The sequence below is a fragment of the Bos indicus genome, chromosome 17 (assembly GCF_029378745.1).
Source record: "Bos indicus isolate NIAB-ARS_2022 breed Sahiwal x Tharparkar chromosome 17, NIAB-ARS_B.indTharparkar_mat_pri_1.0, whole genome shotgun sequence".
Lineage (NCBI taxonomy): Eukaryota > Metazoa > Chordata > Mammalia > Artiodactyla > Bovidae > Bos > Bos indicus.
In genome coordinates this window covers 42,548,128-42,564,600 of record NC_091776.1, presented here as the reverse complement: position 1 = coordinate 42,564,600, position 16,473 = coordinate 42,548,128, and the positions used below count along the sequence as shown (strand labels likewise).

The window sequence follows — 16,473 nt, the reverse complement described above, 5'->3', positions numbered from 1 at the left end:
TACAACAAGAATTATTTATTTCTCAGTCAAGTGTGTGTGGGCTGTCTGGAATCTGCAGAACTTGACCCCATGGCAGGAACTGGGTTCAGAACAGCAGCAGGAGTCCACTGTGCTCTCTGGGGCACACTCTTCTCATGGTGATGGCAGCAAAGACAGCAAACTATCTGTACCAGCATATGGCACCTGTCACAGGTATTATACTTCCATCTTGTAGGTTATAGCAAGCCACGGCAAAGACCACATGCTGATAGACACATACACCTCCAAGGGAGTAGACATCAGCTACTACTACCGGGGACAAAACTGAGACCAGAAATGCCATTTAATTACCTGTATGTTCATCTACGCATTGACATGCATAGATAAACATGGTGGGGAACATGGTGACAAAATTTTGGATTTTTTTTTTTTTTTTTTACTTTATTCCTTGTTCTTTTTGAGGGGGAGGGATTTTATTTCTTAAATACTGCAGTACATTTAAAAATTTAAAAATTTACTGCAGTCTTAATTACTTAGATTGACTTTATTGAGATATAATTCAAATATTTCACCATTTTGAAGTGTAGAGTTCAGTGGTCACCAGTATCTCATTCAGAGTATTTTCATCACTCCAAAGGGAAAAGCTGTCCTCCTTAGTAGTCACTGCCCTTTTACCCACTTCTACCAGCCACTGGCAAAACACTTGTCAAATTTCTTTCTGTATAGATTAGTCAATCCCGAACATAGCATATAAATGTAGTCTTACATTTTATGGTCTTTTGTGAATGGCTTTTTCTACCTAGCACCATGTTTTCAGGGTTCATCCATGCTGCAGCATGTATCAATACTTCTTTACTTTTTATTTTTATTGCCTAACATTGTATTGTATAGATACACTGTGCTTTGTTTACTTATTAGTTGATGGACATTTGGGTGGTTTCTTTCTTTTTTTTACTATAATGAAAAATGTTGCTATGAACCATCGTGTGTGGGGATTTTCCATTTTCTTGAGTATATACCTGGGGGTAGAATTACTAATTCATATATTTACTCTGGGTTTAAGGTTTTGAAGAACTGCATCACTATTTTCAAAGTTGCTACAGTAGTTTACAATCTGACCAGCCATGTATAGGGTTCCAGTCTCTCCACATCCTCATCAACACCTACTACTATCTGTCTCTTTGATTCTGGCTGTTTCACTGGGTGTAAAGTAGTTGGCTCATGATATTAGTTTGTATTTCCATAATAACTAATAATGTCGGCTATCTTTTCATGTGTGTATTTGCCCCTTGTGTATCTTCTTTTTTTGAGAAATGGGTGTTCAAGCACTCTGTTCATTTTTCTACTATCTTTTTATTGTTGAGTCATGAGAGTTCTTTATATATTTTAAATATCAATATAAGATCTTAATCAGATATTATAGGCCTCCCTGGTAGCTCAGAGGGTAAAGCATCTGCCTGCAACGTGAGAGACCTGGATTCGATCCCTGAGTTTGCAAAACACCCTGGAAAAGGGAAAGGTAACCCACTCCAGTATTCTGGCCTGGAGAAGTCCATGGACAGAGGAGCTTGGCAGGCTACAGTGCATGGTGTCACAAAGAGTCAGACACAACTGAGCAACTGAACATGCACACAATCAGATACCTGAATGGAAAATATTTTTTCATGTTATATGGTTTGTCTTCTCATTTTCTTAACAGTGTCCTTTGAAGTACAGAAGGTTTTAATTTAATAATGTCATTTTTCTTTTGTCACAAGTGTTTTTGGTGTGTATCTGAGACATGACCAATCACCTAATCTAAGGTCATCAGAAATTTCTCCTGTATGTGTTTCTAAGTGTTTCATACTTTTACCTCTTACATTTAGGTCTTTGATTCATTTTTGACTTAATATCTATACATGGTAGGAGTTAAGGGTTCACATTTATTTTTTTGCATATGGATATCCAGGGGTCCTGGCACTATTTGTTGAAAAGAATACCTTGTCCCCATCGAGCTGTCTTGGTAGCATTGTCAAGATCAATTGACCATAAATGTTAGAGTTTATTTCTGGACTCTCAGTTATCTGCATGTCTAAAGTATTAGCCTTACCACACTATTTTTATTGTTTCACAGTAAGTTTTGAAATTGGGAACTGTGAGTACTCCAAGTTTGTAGCTCTTTTTCAAGATTTCTTAGCTATTTTGGGTCCTTTGCATTTCCATGAATATTAAGATCAGCTTTCCTGTTTCTTTAAAATGGTAGCTGGGAGTACATATGTATTTCTAAAACAATAAAGTTATTAATCTTAATAGCTATCCTTCCTATGAAACTACTAAGTCTTTTTCTTAAATTGTGTATGCTGCTGCTGCTAAGTCGCTTCAGTCGTGTCTGACTCTGTGTGACCCCATAGACTACAGTCCACCAGGCTCCTGTGTCCCTGGGATTCTCCAGGCAAGAATACTGGAGAGGGTTGCCACTTCCTTCTAAATTTTGTATAGATTTATACTAAATAAAATTACTATAATGGCTTAGAAGTTACAAAGACATTGCATTTAGTGTAAGTGGCTAGGCAAATGCTTTCTGAAGCAGATTACAAAATATAATTAACATTTTAATACACACGGGGGGACATTACTGCAATAGATGAGCACAGGAACAGTGCTCCACAGACAGTGCTAGCATACAAAACAGAAACAGACTCTCAGACACAGAGAACAGACTTGTGGTTGCCAAGGGGGAGGAGGAGTAGGGGAGGGGCAAGGGGGAGGGCTGGATTAGGGGTAGCAAACTATTATATACAGGATGGATAAACAACAAGGTCCAACTGTACAGCACAGGAAATTATATTCAATACCCTGTGATAAACTATAAATGAAAAAGAATATGAAGAAGAATGTATACATATGTATAACTGAGGCACTTTGCTGTATACCTGAAAATAACATAACATTGCAAATCAATTATACTTCAATTTAAAGAAAAAGCTGGAAATGTTGGATTAAATGCAGTTCCACAGGTCACAGCTATCACATTTCACAGTGTGTTGTTAAGTCTACAGTGGTCAAATGGCCAGATAGAGACGTGGTAGACTTTCCAGGACGGCAGCCAAGCTGTATCTAGTCAGCCTCCAGGCAGCTGGGACAAAATTATGATAATAAGTCAATAATACTGAGTAGGTATTTTCACTTTGTCTTTCACGTGGGTGGGCGCAGGGTAGGACTGTCAGGTGGGAAAGTGCTTGAAAGGCTATTGCCTGGAAGAGCCTGGGACCTAAATGGCCCCCAGGCAAGTTCAAAGGCAGGGCTCAACTGCTGAAGACACCAGCCTGCCTTGAGATCTACTTCTAAAACACAGGCCCACATCTTGATGTGTGCCATGTTAGGTATGTGGATCCATGTGCTAGAGGGGTCTGGGCTCACCCCTTCTAGTATCAGCCACTGAAAATGCAAAGACAGGAGTAGGAAGTTATACTCCCCCATTTCATACCGCCATCTAATCTGTCATCAAGCATTTCATTAATCACACACAACTCCAAGTCACTTGCAACTTAATTTACCACTAATCAGTATCAAGATAACTGAAAAAAAGAAAACTACTGCTCAAAAGCACAGGCGTCCAGAGGCAGGAAAGCCTCACCAGAAATGCTCACTTTTTTGCCTGTCTTTTGAACTGATTTCTCCTTTTGCAAAATAAAAGTAATGGTGACACAAATCTTGCAAACACACACTCAGTTTCTCCCCAAAATAGCTGCATTCTTTTATTTGGTGATTCAATACATTTTTAATTCCAATAGTCACCACATAACCTAGGCACAAGATTCAGCATTGTACAAGCGAAGGATTTGACTGATTTTCTTTTCAAATTGCCAAAGAGTACAATAAGTGAATTGATTAAAGGATATACTTCTGTACATAAAAATATTCATGTATTTATACAAGTGTATGGAACAGAGTTTAAAGATAATCTAACCAGAACATCACAATAAATAGGATGTGTTCCTATAGGACAGCTGAGCATGCTTTGTCAGGAGGTTGTCAAGTCTCTTATTCTCAAGGTGCTTTATGATCTTCTGAGCTGGGCTCACATTTCCCTAAAAAAGGGTTAGAGGTTAGTAACGCCTGGACCTGGATGCCTCTGGGGGTATTCTGCTTTTTTACTTGCATCCCAGTAAGAGGAGTTGAAGACATGATTATTTATTTTCCAAGAGTCTTTGCAACTTACCAAATTCTATCCATTTCCCAATTAATATTTGAAAAAGCAGATTGATCTAAGCTCTAGCACCATACAAGAAGGAAATACATGTATTTTTGTCAGAGCAACAATATTTTATATCATCTTTGTCCCTCTGGCTATAACAATTCTGTTTAGAAAATTTTACCAAGCTAAAAATAGTTGATCTAGGATGTCATAAAAAAGAATATTAAATACCTTTGGTAAAAATAGATATATTTAACAAGATTAGAAAAGCAAACAGTTATAATGTCAAAAGGAGACTATAAAAAATGTACACAATAAAACAAATAAACCAACTTATAAAGTGAAGATAAGGCCACTCTTCTTCTCAGGTTTGTCTGTTCCAAACCATGCATGGAGGTCTCTTCTTCTAAATGGTAGAAATCTGATTAAGAAATATAGAATATCCAGTCTCTCCTATCAGCATGACAAGTTTAATTCATGGCAACACAGTTCCTTTTTAAAACCCATGTTGGTAGAACTTAGAACACTCTTATACATGTGACTAGAAGAAACAATCCGAGATTTCTGTGATTTTAGCCCCAGAGCACAGGGCTTAGAGTTAAGCAAGGCGACAGAACCAGGGGCTCACAGGCAGTGTTTCCTGTGCTGACATGAACCTAGGCCACATCCAGACAAGAGACACAATGCAGCCGAGGGCGCTCATAGGGACTTTGCAACTAACTAGAAATCTACAAGGTTCATTCCTTTTCCCGGCGAGGACGTTCCTCTTGTCGTGGGGCCTCATCTCCAAACAGCCGTTGCACAACCCCTAATTCTGCCCGGTGTCTCCTCTCTCAGAACACGCTGTAAATCCTGAAGATGAAAGGGCCCTGGAGCCAACAGCCGGGACTGTGGATGGAGATAAGGCACAAGTTCCGTCGCAGAGGCAGCCCTGAGCCACCGCGAGGCATTATCCCCCAGGGTTCCCCCTGCACACGCAGTCACACTCCTCATGGTGCTCGAGGGCCACGTCTGTGAGTGACTTATGCAGCCCCCGGACGCCTGTCTTGGGTCTCAACTGAAGGACCTGAAAAGGAACAATGGAAACCACCTTTAAAATCAGGCCATGTCTGCAACTTGTGATTTCATGGACAGGAATGATTTCAGAACAGAATCTCGGGGCCCAACAATGACTTAACACATTTTAATTTCTACTCCTGAAGGCATTATGAACATATTCCCCCACCCTTCAAAGAAATCACAAATGATTATCATCTTTTCATGAAAGGAAAGACCTTTTAATACCAACAATTAGGAAGGAGGCTGCTCAGAATAAATAGACTTGTGGTTGCCAAGGGAGAGAGGGACAGGTGAGGGAATAGATTGAGACTTTGGGATTAGCAGATGCAAACTAGAGTATATAGCGTGGATAAACAACAATGTCCTACTATACCGCATAGGGAACTATAATCAATATCTTGTTATAAACCATAATGGAAAAGAATATGAAAAATAATATATATGTATAACTGAGTCACTTTGCCATACAGCAGAAATTAACACAACATTGGAAATCAACTATACTTCAGTAAAATAAATTAAAAAAAAATAGTCCTTAAATTGAAAGATTCATTATGCCCTCTTTCCCTTACGAATTTAACTGTAATCAGAGGGAATTTCACCTTCTTTAGGTGTTTTGGAAACCACTACTGAACAATTTGTTTTTCTGTTTGTTGTTTTCTTTCATTCATTTATTCACATGCCTAGCAAATATTTATCCTTGGAGCATGGCAGGCAAGTACTGCGATGCTGTGAAAAGAAACCCGACCTGTCTGCAGCTGAGTCTGCTCAATTATGCTGCTCATTAACGTGCTTGGCTACACGTCAAGTCCTCTGTAAACTTGATGAGATGGATTAGATGTACTTCGTCGACAACAGCTCCATCACAGTTAACTTTCTGCAGCTGGGTCCTACTGTGTCGTGTACAGTTGGCAAGAATAACAAGAATGCCTCTATTAAATGAAGTTATTTGCAATTTGGATGGTTGAGATTTTTAACCAGAAATACAGCAAAACAGACACTGATACTAAACACACCCTTTTCAGACTGTGATGAAAGGATACAGCTATGTATTCTGTATGTGATTCTCTGACATATTTGATAAGAACTAACTACTCAACGTATATTACATTTTAGGTCTTATAACAGAAATCATACAAAGTTTTAGAAATTATGTGGCTTTGGCTTATGAAAAGAGCACAAAATAATGTGAAGTTGTACAGTTTGCTCTCTGACTCTGACACAGATAACTTTGCAGAGCAACTTCTGAAAGATACCATTCTGGAAATATTCATTAATCCAAAATGGCACAAATCGGGTTTTACAGAGGCTTCCCAGGTTGCTCAGTGGTAAAGAACCTACCTGTTAATGCAGGCGACTCGGGTCTGGGAAGACCCCCTGGAGAAGGAAATGGCAACCCTCTCCAGTATTCTTGCCTGGATAATCCCATGGACAGAGGAGCTTGGCAGGTTATAGTTCATGGGGTTGCAAAGAGTTGGACATGACGTAGTAACTAAACAACAACACAACTGGTTTTATGACTGTTTTACTTAAATATTTAAAAATGAAAAACAAAGAATCATCCTCCCTTTGGAGTATCTGGTCATATCAAAGGTTAATTAGCTGACAATTTTTGAATGCTTACTGGGTATCAGGTGATCTAATAGTTTTCACATACTTTAACTCACTAGAATTCTATGAAGTAATTTATAATTATTAGCCCTAGTTTACACATGAGTGAACAGAAGCTTAGAGAGAATGAGTGACACAGTCACCATCTGTACTTTTGCCAAATGGGAATGATTACAATGATAGATAATAATTTCACCAAGACCCAGAATATTACTAGTCATATACTCTACTTATTTAGTAACTTTCTTCCCAGAGAGATAAACTGCAAAGGCTTATGATAGCCATGAAAAAGAGTAAACTTTTAAAGTAGATTTTCTATGACATTTACAATTCTAGAGTGAAAATTATTCAGACTATTATTTTCATGTGAAACTTAATCCAGTGAGATTAATACAGTATATGTGTTGGTATTGATCTCCCGCTTTTGATCAATATAAGGTGGCATCAAAACCAACTACTTGTAAGATGCTGGCACTATGCCTTATCCTCACTCTCAACAAATGGCTTCTGGATCAGGTCAGGTGGATTGATACATTGCAACATTGGCAGTGTCTTTAATTCCTGTGTCCACTTATATATATTCTCCCAGTTGGCAGGGGGAAGAATGACCATGACTGGTAAGGGTTAGTAAGACCCCCATATACAGTTCTGCCAGTCTATGTTACACCAGGCTACAACCCAACAACCCTTCCTCCCTCTGCAGAGCTTACACAAGATGCAGTCACCACATAATTGTCCCCTCTCCACCCCATCTTCATCCACCCATGCCTGTGGATATTTACGAAAGCAAAAGAATCTCATAATGTTCCAAGGGTGTTCAGGTCTTGAATGTGGTGCAGGTTTAATTAGTGTTTTCCCTCTTAATTCCCTTTGAAAGCTTGGACTTTGGAAGACACAGAGAGACCTGGAAAATGACTAGCTGGTCTCAGATAATGTTAAAAAGGGTTACTGGTCTTTAGCACAGGGCTTATGATACAGGAAAGAAAAGAAGTAGAAGCATATCTCACAAAGGTGTTGAGGAAGAGACTCAAACTACAATTTTGACTGTGTGAAGAAATAATGCAAGGGAATGCTAAAACTAGAGACTCTGGAGAGAACAGATCAGGCCAGAAAGACCCATCAAGGAACATTGTACGTGTACTACTGTCCCAAATTCTGGGTGGCACAGAGCCTTGGGTGATGGGACACGTTACTAGAGTAAGGCAATTGAGTGATATGATTATTCCCCCCCCCAAAAAAAACACAGATCTACACAAGAAAAGACTATGTATTATGAAAAATGAAACTAGAAGTATAAAGATATAAACAAGATGAACGCCGATTAGGGTGACTAAGAACAGGGGAAAGGAGCGATATGTTTGTCAGAATATCTTACGAATGTTTTTGCCAGAAAGAAAATATCGTATCTATGGGCAAAATTCATTAAATCTTTATTGATTATTTGCCATAATCAAAGAATAAGGCTGGACAAGGTGGAGGGTAGAGAAATAAAGCTGAATGAAAGTGTTAGTCACTCAGTCGCGTCCAACTCTTCGCAAACCCACAGACTGTAGCCCACCAAGCTCCACTGTCCATGGGTTTTCCAGGCAAGAATACTGGAGTAAGTAGCCATTCCCTTCTCCAGGAGATCTTCCTGACCCAGGGATTAAACTTGGCTCGCCTGCACTGCAGGCGGATTCTCTACACTCTGAGTCACCAGAAAAAGCTGAGTGAGACAATCACCAGTATATATGGAGGGCTTGAAATGTGCCAGACCTCATTCTAGGTATTTGTAAGCATCAGCTCCTTGAGTCCTCATAATGAAGCGTGAAGGCTTACAGCTCACATCACAGATGAGGAAATTGAGGGGCCAGGGATTAAGCAATTAGCTCCAAGTCACACAGCCTTGGATTCCCTGCACTTGAGCCTTGCATTGTAATGGGATCTTTATTCTTAATTCTCAATTTGGGAGAAACAAACACAAAGTAATAACAGTTCTCTAACAGAAATATCTTTAAAGTTGCACACATGCAGGAGGATGAACTACAGTTGTGCTGGGATTGACAGGAAACTAAAAAGCGATTCAAGAAAGTTGTAACATCTAGGTTTGCTGCTGCTGCTAAGTCACTTCAGTCGTGTCCGACCACCTAGACGGCAGCCCACCAGGCTCCCCCATCCCTGGGATTCTCCAGGCAAGAACACTGGAGTGGGTTGCCATTTCCTTCTCCAATGCATGAAAGTGAAAAGTGAAAGTGAAGTCACTCAGTTGTGTCCAACTCTTAGCGACCCCATGGACTGCATCCTACCAGGCTCCTCCATCCATAGGATTTTCCAGGCAAGAGTACTGGAGTGAGGTGCCATTGCCTTCTCCGAACATCTAGGTTTACACATACATGAAACCCCTGTCTTGCTTTTCTGAAAATTTGTTTTTTGGAGACAGGGAAATTAAGAAAACATTTTTTGTTTTTGGCTAAAATGGCTTCAAATAAAGAATATCTGATTTTAGATACAAAAGCAATAAAAATCTAATTTGATAATATTTTATCAAAATATAACATTGTTATATTTTATGATTTTTTAATATAAATTTATTTGTTTTAATTGGAGGCTAATTACTTTACAATATTGTATTGGTCTTGCCATACATCAACATGAATCTGCCATCGGTGTACACGTGTTCCCCATCCTGAACCCCCCTCCCACCTCCCTCCCCACAAAGAACTAAACAGACATTTCTCCAAAGAAGACATACAGATGGCTGGCAAACACAGTTTATGATATTTTTAAGTTTGTGAAAACCCAATGAAAATGTTAAAGGAAGTCAAAAGAGGGACTTATTCAGTTATATTTGTAGTGACACAAATAGATACACTTCAGCTTAATATGTAGGCAAGCTGCATAAAAGAGCCGGATGAAAGAGAGAAAAAATAAAACTTCTAAGCTCTGTCTTTGCTTCTGCTTTCTCCACGAAGTAGAATAATCTTTAAACTGAAAACTGGACCAAGGATCATCAAAAAGAATGAAAGCCTTCACTTTAAATAAGTCTGTTGATGTATGGCAAAATCAATACAATATTGTAAAGTAATTCGCCTCTAATTAAAATTAAATTAAAAAAATAAATAAGTCTAGATCTTGATTAATGGTATTAAATAACAATGATTTTAGAAATGTTATATTATGTTTTGAAAAAGTTCATTTATTTAGAAGTAATACTAAATTGACTAGCCTCAGAACACACAAAGTATAAGGCTGAGAAAAAATTAGGGCTCAAGAACTATGAATTACACCAAACAAATAATCTTTTTTTGTAGGCTAATTTGATTGCTAAAAAAAAAATAGTATCAAAGAAAATTTTATAATTCCAACAAAACATTGAAAAAATTAAGACAGGATTAGGTTGGCTATATCTGTGAGAAATGTGGAATTGGTAATCATATAATTATATCTGTGCACATACACATTAGAGATATTTGTGGGAAATGTACTCCATGATCTTACAACTAGATAAACACGCACAGTTGTGTAAGTGTGGACATACAGGTAGTGCACACAATCAACCCCACTTGCAGGCTGGAGAGAATGAATCAATGCCCTTCTGAAGAGTACTAGTGCAGAAGCTCTGCCCATGGCCTTTCCCCACAGAAGAATTTTACCTGAGACTTTAAAACAGATATTGCACACTCTGTGGCAACTTTCTAGATAACTCTGAAACTAATGGTATTTGAAAATAAATTTACAAGTATAGGATGGAGGAGGATCCTCTTGATCTGAGGACTGATTCAGCAGCCCCAAAGCCTGACATGGACTCAGCATCTGATAAGCTTGTTTAGAAAAGCTCACAAGACTCCTATGGCTTTTATAGCTCTTCACAAGTTGGGTCATAAACCCAAGACTTGTTGGCTAAATCATGTCCCCAAATACACTTTCCTTAGTAAGTACCTGCTTTAGAAAGTTCAAAATTGAATAATTTTAGGTGGGGAAAGAGTCACTCCAGTTTATCTCCTACTTTAATCACATCCTTTTACATTATACCAATCAATTCTAATATCAGCCTACCATTGAGGCATTTTGACTTTAACATGTTTTAGAACGAGACCCTGTGGGCCACTCCCCCACTCCATGTCCTCATTTTGTCTTTTGTCTGTAGAAAAACTATTCAAAGAATAAATTTAATAGGAGAAGTGAGAAAATGCAGAAAGTAAACAGTCAAGTAAAACAAAATAATAATAGTTCAGTCATTAATCAAAGTCAAGGACCTTTAGAGTTCTTCCTCAAGGGCTATAGATAGTATCCTGAGCCATATCCTTTGAGCTGTTTTCCAGACACCAGGTAAAAGAACTTAACAATATGCTCCCCATAAGCACAAGCATATAGACTCTAGACCAGTTGGAACCAGAAGGTTAATGATGCTGACTTCTGATGACCTTACCACCAACCAATCTGAAGAAAGTTCATGAGCTGAAACCATTTCCCTTACCCCGTCTTTAAAAACCTTTTCCTGAAGGCCTTCGGGTGTTCAATCCTTTTAAACGATAACTACCTGGACTCCTTGTTTGGCACCTATAATAAACATTGTATTTCCTGTACTACAAGCTGGGTCAAAAGACTGACTTTACTGCTCGGGAGGGCAAGCAACTCAAGTTTGGTTCAGTAATAGAACTGCCATGTGAAGGGTTTTTTCTCAACTAAATTCCCAGTTCTCAGAGTAGCAACAAAGCCATCCCCTGGGCAGAGTGGGACTGGGGTTCCTCCTGAAACAGAAATGGAGGGTGTTTCTGGCACAAGGGTCTCTAGATGCATGTGGAATATGAGAGCAAGCAGTCCTACTTATTTTCCAGACTGCCAGTTTGGGATGTTATCTTCTAAAAACTGTCATCTAATAATTGTCAGAGAATAAAACCATTAGGAAAAATCGATCCTAGTTTGCATTTTTGTAGGCTAAGTGTACTGATGATAGTTACAGCAAGTTAATAATACACCTGGGGTAGAAACAGGGACCTTCTATTCTAGAATTCAGTGCTTTTTTCCTATTTAGTCAACTGCCAACACAATACCAGGGAAGAGCTGGGCAGCCCTGTCACATGAGTGCAGTTTATGATATGACATATTCAGATTACCCAGCAAATGTGGGTTCTGCTGGTGTCTTCATATATAAGAAAAATCATTTCATTTATTAAGTAGATATTTATTTTGTGCCATTCTCTTATTTAGCAGAAAAAATAAAAACAAATGAAGCCATACTGAAATGAAGTTAGGAGGCAGACCTTGGTTTGGTTTTGTAAAAATTAAAGTTTTTAAAACATGTTTTGTAAAGACTAAAGTTGAGCCATCAAAAAGGGATTGCTTCCTGATGTGTGAAAGCTATGTGCTGCTAGAGAGGGTGGCGGGGGGTATAACTGGGGATAATTAATAAGAATTTTAAATGTTTAAGCTCTAACATTACCAAGGCTCTGAAAGCCAAAAATTACCAATATTTCCTATTGTATTTTCCTTAATTACATAGGATAAAGATATAGAAAGACGAAGAATCCATGCAGGTTTAACATACTATTTGGGGCCACATGAATAATAGGAAGACACAATATAAAAGATGAATAATAGGAAGACACAATATAAAAGATGAATAATAGGCAGTATAATATGAATATACTCTTGGGATTTATGTGTTAGCACTGTCCCAAATGGAAAAATAAACATCAAAGATCTATTTCCTCCAAAACAGACCATAATTTACCTCCAAGTTGTCTTTAAAATATTTTCCCTTGATATTTTGAAAAGGTGAAAATTTCATCCATTTTTCCCCATCCAGAAGAACATATTGTGCTTTTTCTATGAGGAAAAAGTCCCCTGATCACCCGTGATTATCCATTTGGAGGACAAGCTGTCCAAATCCTTCATGTCTGGCTTTCTGAGTTCAAGGTTCTAATTTTTTAAAGTAATAAATAAAAACAGGAAGTCTTCTGTAAACCTTGGTTTGGTTTTGTTTGGTTTCCCTGAAGATGACCTCTCCTTTAAAACAAGCCTTCTCTGATGCACTGCTTTATGATATTCTGGGACACAACCCCCAACTTGAAAGACCAGGAAAGGCAAGGACGTCCGTACCTCGTGATACTTCTTGGTGACCTTGCTGGGGACACACTGACACTCGCTGCAGGTGTGCAGGCAGCACGCGCAGTTCCCGCCACAGCGCTTCACCAGGAGGCAGCCAGGCCAGAAGATGGTGTCGGTCCTCTTCAGCTCCTCGCGGACGGACACGGAGAAGTTGCGGGGCGTGCAGCTGTAGAGCCGCACCTCCTCCTTGAGCAGGTTCAGGTCCACCACTGCGGGGCACACAGGGAGCCAAGAGGAGGTGAGCTCTGAGCCTGACGCACTTCACTTAGCTCTTTTTCTCTCACACAGAAATCTATTTCATGAACCATCACCTTAACAATAACCCTAATTTTTAACCAGGTCTTAGGGTGATGCAGCTTGTGGGCTGGACTATTTTATGGCAAACAGAGCTTACTTGTGACCCAGGGATGGTTGAGAGGTAGCATTGTGCAGAATTGATGGAGCCAACAGAAACAGTTAAGAGCTAAACATAGGAAACTTTACAGGAAAAATGGGGCTACATCTTCTAACCTTTGGAAGAAAAGCAAATATGGGACACATTGGAGGGAAGAAAAGAATGTAAAATGAATGCTTTGACAAAAAAATAAATCCATGTTTTAAAAGGATGACAAGCTCATGCAATGAATGAAGAATGAAGTTTAGAAACTTGCTGGCAGAACTTTGCACGAATCATAGAATGTGAAAAGGAATGAAGAAAATGAGTTTTTGAAGACAACTGAGTGGACCAGGAATGAAAAAGAAGATACATTTTAAAAGAGCAGGAGTTGTTGGAAAGCATTGCTTCTGGCATGTTGATTAGCTTATGGACTTGGAAATTTAGTTTAACTAGACACCTTCAGATTTGTAGTCTCCTTTTAATGGATGGAAGTAATGTCTAATTTATAACCATTGTCTCTATTCTTTTAGTAACTTGGTTAACTATGTTGTGCTTTATTCTTTAGAATACCTACTTCTGAAGAGGAAAAAATATCCTTTTATTAATTGTTGCGGTAAATTCTCAAAGAACCATTGCTTTTAACTACAAGATGACATTGCCTCAGTTAAATTGTATCAGAATAACATGTCACATTTAGTATGAACTTATATATAAAATATGAAGTAGTTGATAATTACTAGGATAAGCATTTCTAAAATGATCTTAATTTCTGGTTTAAGGATTTGCTTTTTCACCTAGAAATATTCAAATAAAAGTAATTCCAATAAAACTGAAGTTTTGAAAAATATATAATCCATCAGAGTTTTTTCCGTCAGTTCAGTTCAGTTCAGTCACTTAGTCGTGTCCGACTCTTTGCGACCCCATGAACCACACAGCATGCCAGGCCTCCCTGTCCATCACCAGCTCCTGGAGTTTACCCAAACTCATGTCCACTGAGTTGGTGACACCATCTAACCACTTCATCTTTTGTTGTCCCCTTTTCCTCCTGCCTTCAATCTTTCCCAACATCAGGGTCATTTCAAATGAGTCAGCTCTTCGCATCAGGTGGCCAAAATATTGGAGCTTCACCTTCAACTTCAGTCCTTCCAAAGAATACCCAGGACTGATTTCCTTTAGGATGGACTGGTTTGATCTCTTTGCAGTCCAAGGGACTCTCAAGAGTCTTTTACAACACCACAGTTCAAAAGTATCAATTCTTCCATGCTCAGTTTTCTTTATAGTCCAACTCTCATATCCATACATGACTACTGGAAAAACCATAAACTTGACTAGATGGATCTTTGTTGAAAAGTAATGTCTCTGCTTTTGAATATGCTGTCTAGGTTGGTCATGACTTTCCTTCCAAGGAGTAAGCGTCTTTTAACTTCATGGCTGCAGTCACCATCTGCAGTGATTTTGGAGCCCCCCAAAATAAAGTCAGCCACTGTTTTCACTGTTTACCCATCTATTTGCCATGAAGCGACAGGACTGGATGCCATGATCTTCGTTTTCTGAAAGTTGAGCTTTAAGCCAACTTTTTCACTCTCCCGTTTCACTTTCATCAAGAGGCTTTTTAGTTCCTCTTCACTTTCTGCCATAAGGGTGGTATCATCTGCACATCTGAGGTTATTGATATTTCTACCAGCAATCTTGATTCCAGCTTGTGCTTCCTCCAGCCCGGCGTTTCTCATGATGTACTCTGCATAGAAGTTAAATAAGCAGGGTGACAATATACAACCTTGACGAACTCCTTTTCCTATTTGGAACCAGTCTGTTGTTCCATGTCCAGTTCTAACTGTTGCTTTCTGACCTTCATACAGATTTCTCAAGAGGCAGGTCAGGTGGTCTGGTATTCCCATCTCTTTCAGAATTTTCCACAGTTTGTTGTGATCCACACAGTCAAAGGCTTTGGCATAGTCAATAAAGCAGAAATAGATGTGTTTCTGGAACTCTCTTGCTTTTTCCATGATCCAGCAGATGTTGGCAATTTGATCTCTGGTTCCTCTGCCTTTTCTAAAACCAGCTTGAACATCTGGAAGTTCACGGTTCACGTATCGCTGAAGCCTGGCTTGGAGATTTGAGCATTACTTTACTAGCATGTGAGATGAGTGCAATTGTGCGGTAGTTTGAGCATTCCTTGGCATTGCCTTTCTTTGGGATTGGAATGAAAACTGACCTTTTCCAGTCCTGTGGCCACTGCTGAGTTTCCAAATTTGCTGACATATTGAGTGCAGCACTTTCACAGCATCATCTTTCAGGATTTGAAATAGCTCAACTGGAATTCCATCATCTCAACTAGCTTTATTCGTAGTGATACTTCCTCAGGCCCGCTTGACTTCACATTCCAGGATGTCTGGCTCTAGATGAGTGAACACACCATTGTGATTATCTTGGTCATGAAGATCTTTTTTGTATAGTTCTTCTGTGTATTCTTGCCACCTCTTCTTAATAGCTTCTGCTTCTGTTAAGATCCATACCATTTCTGTCCTTTATTGGGCCCATCTTTGCATGAAATGTTCCCTTGGTATCCCTAATTTTCTTGAAGAGATCTCTAGTCTTTCCTATTCTATTGTTTTCCTCTATTTCTTTGCATTGATCACTGAGGAAGGCTTTCCTATCTCTCCTTGCTATTCTTTGGAACTCTGCATTCAAATGGGTATATCTTTCCTTTTCTCCTTTGCTTTTCGCTTCTCTTCTATTCACAGCTATTTGTAAGGCCTCCTCAGACAGCCATTTTGCTTTTTGCATTTGTTTTATTAAGATTCAGGAACATTATCTAAAATATAAGAGCTATGTTAAATATATATTCATTTTACTGACAACATCATAAATAATATTTTCTGGCCAAAGTTAAGTTCAGATAATAATCCAGTTGTAAAAATTAACTGACTAATATTTGAAAATATTTTTAAAATGACAAGGTAAGTAAGAATCAAATGCTTGCTTTCTTTAGCTATGTTTTACTTGTGTATGTGGTCAAGTTTTTCTAAAATGTCAAAATAAGTCAAGGTAAGTATTTTTAAGAAACACATACAAGATTCTGTATATGCAGTTGTAAATTATAAACACATGTAAACTATACAGTTGACTAAAATTTGTCAAGAACAGGGAAACACCAAGGAAATGGTAATTTAATAGATTC

General features: G+C 38.7%; 1 protein-coding gene across 2 annotated transcripts in view; it reads right to left on the bottom strand.

The window, feature by feature from the left end:
- Positions 1-3,690: 3,690 nt before the first annotated feature.
- The window catches only part of PDGFC (platelet derived growth factor C), a 252,731-nt gene continuing 239,948 nt past the window's right edge, over positions 3,691-16,473 (bottom strand). For both annotated transcript variants that reach the window (XM_019977839.2, XM_019977840.2), the window contains exons 5-6: positions 12,908-13,125; positions 3,691-5,222 (exon numbers count right to left, since the gene is read on the bottom strand). In XM_019977839.2, coding sequence (XP_019833398.2) covers positions 5,106-5,222; positions 12,908-13,125 — 335 coding nt within the window. In that variant the 3' untranslated portion in view covers positions 3,691-5,105. The remainder of the gene's footprint in view (positions 5,223-12,907; positions 13,126-16,473) is intronic.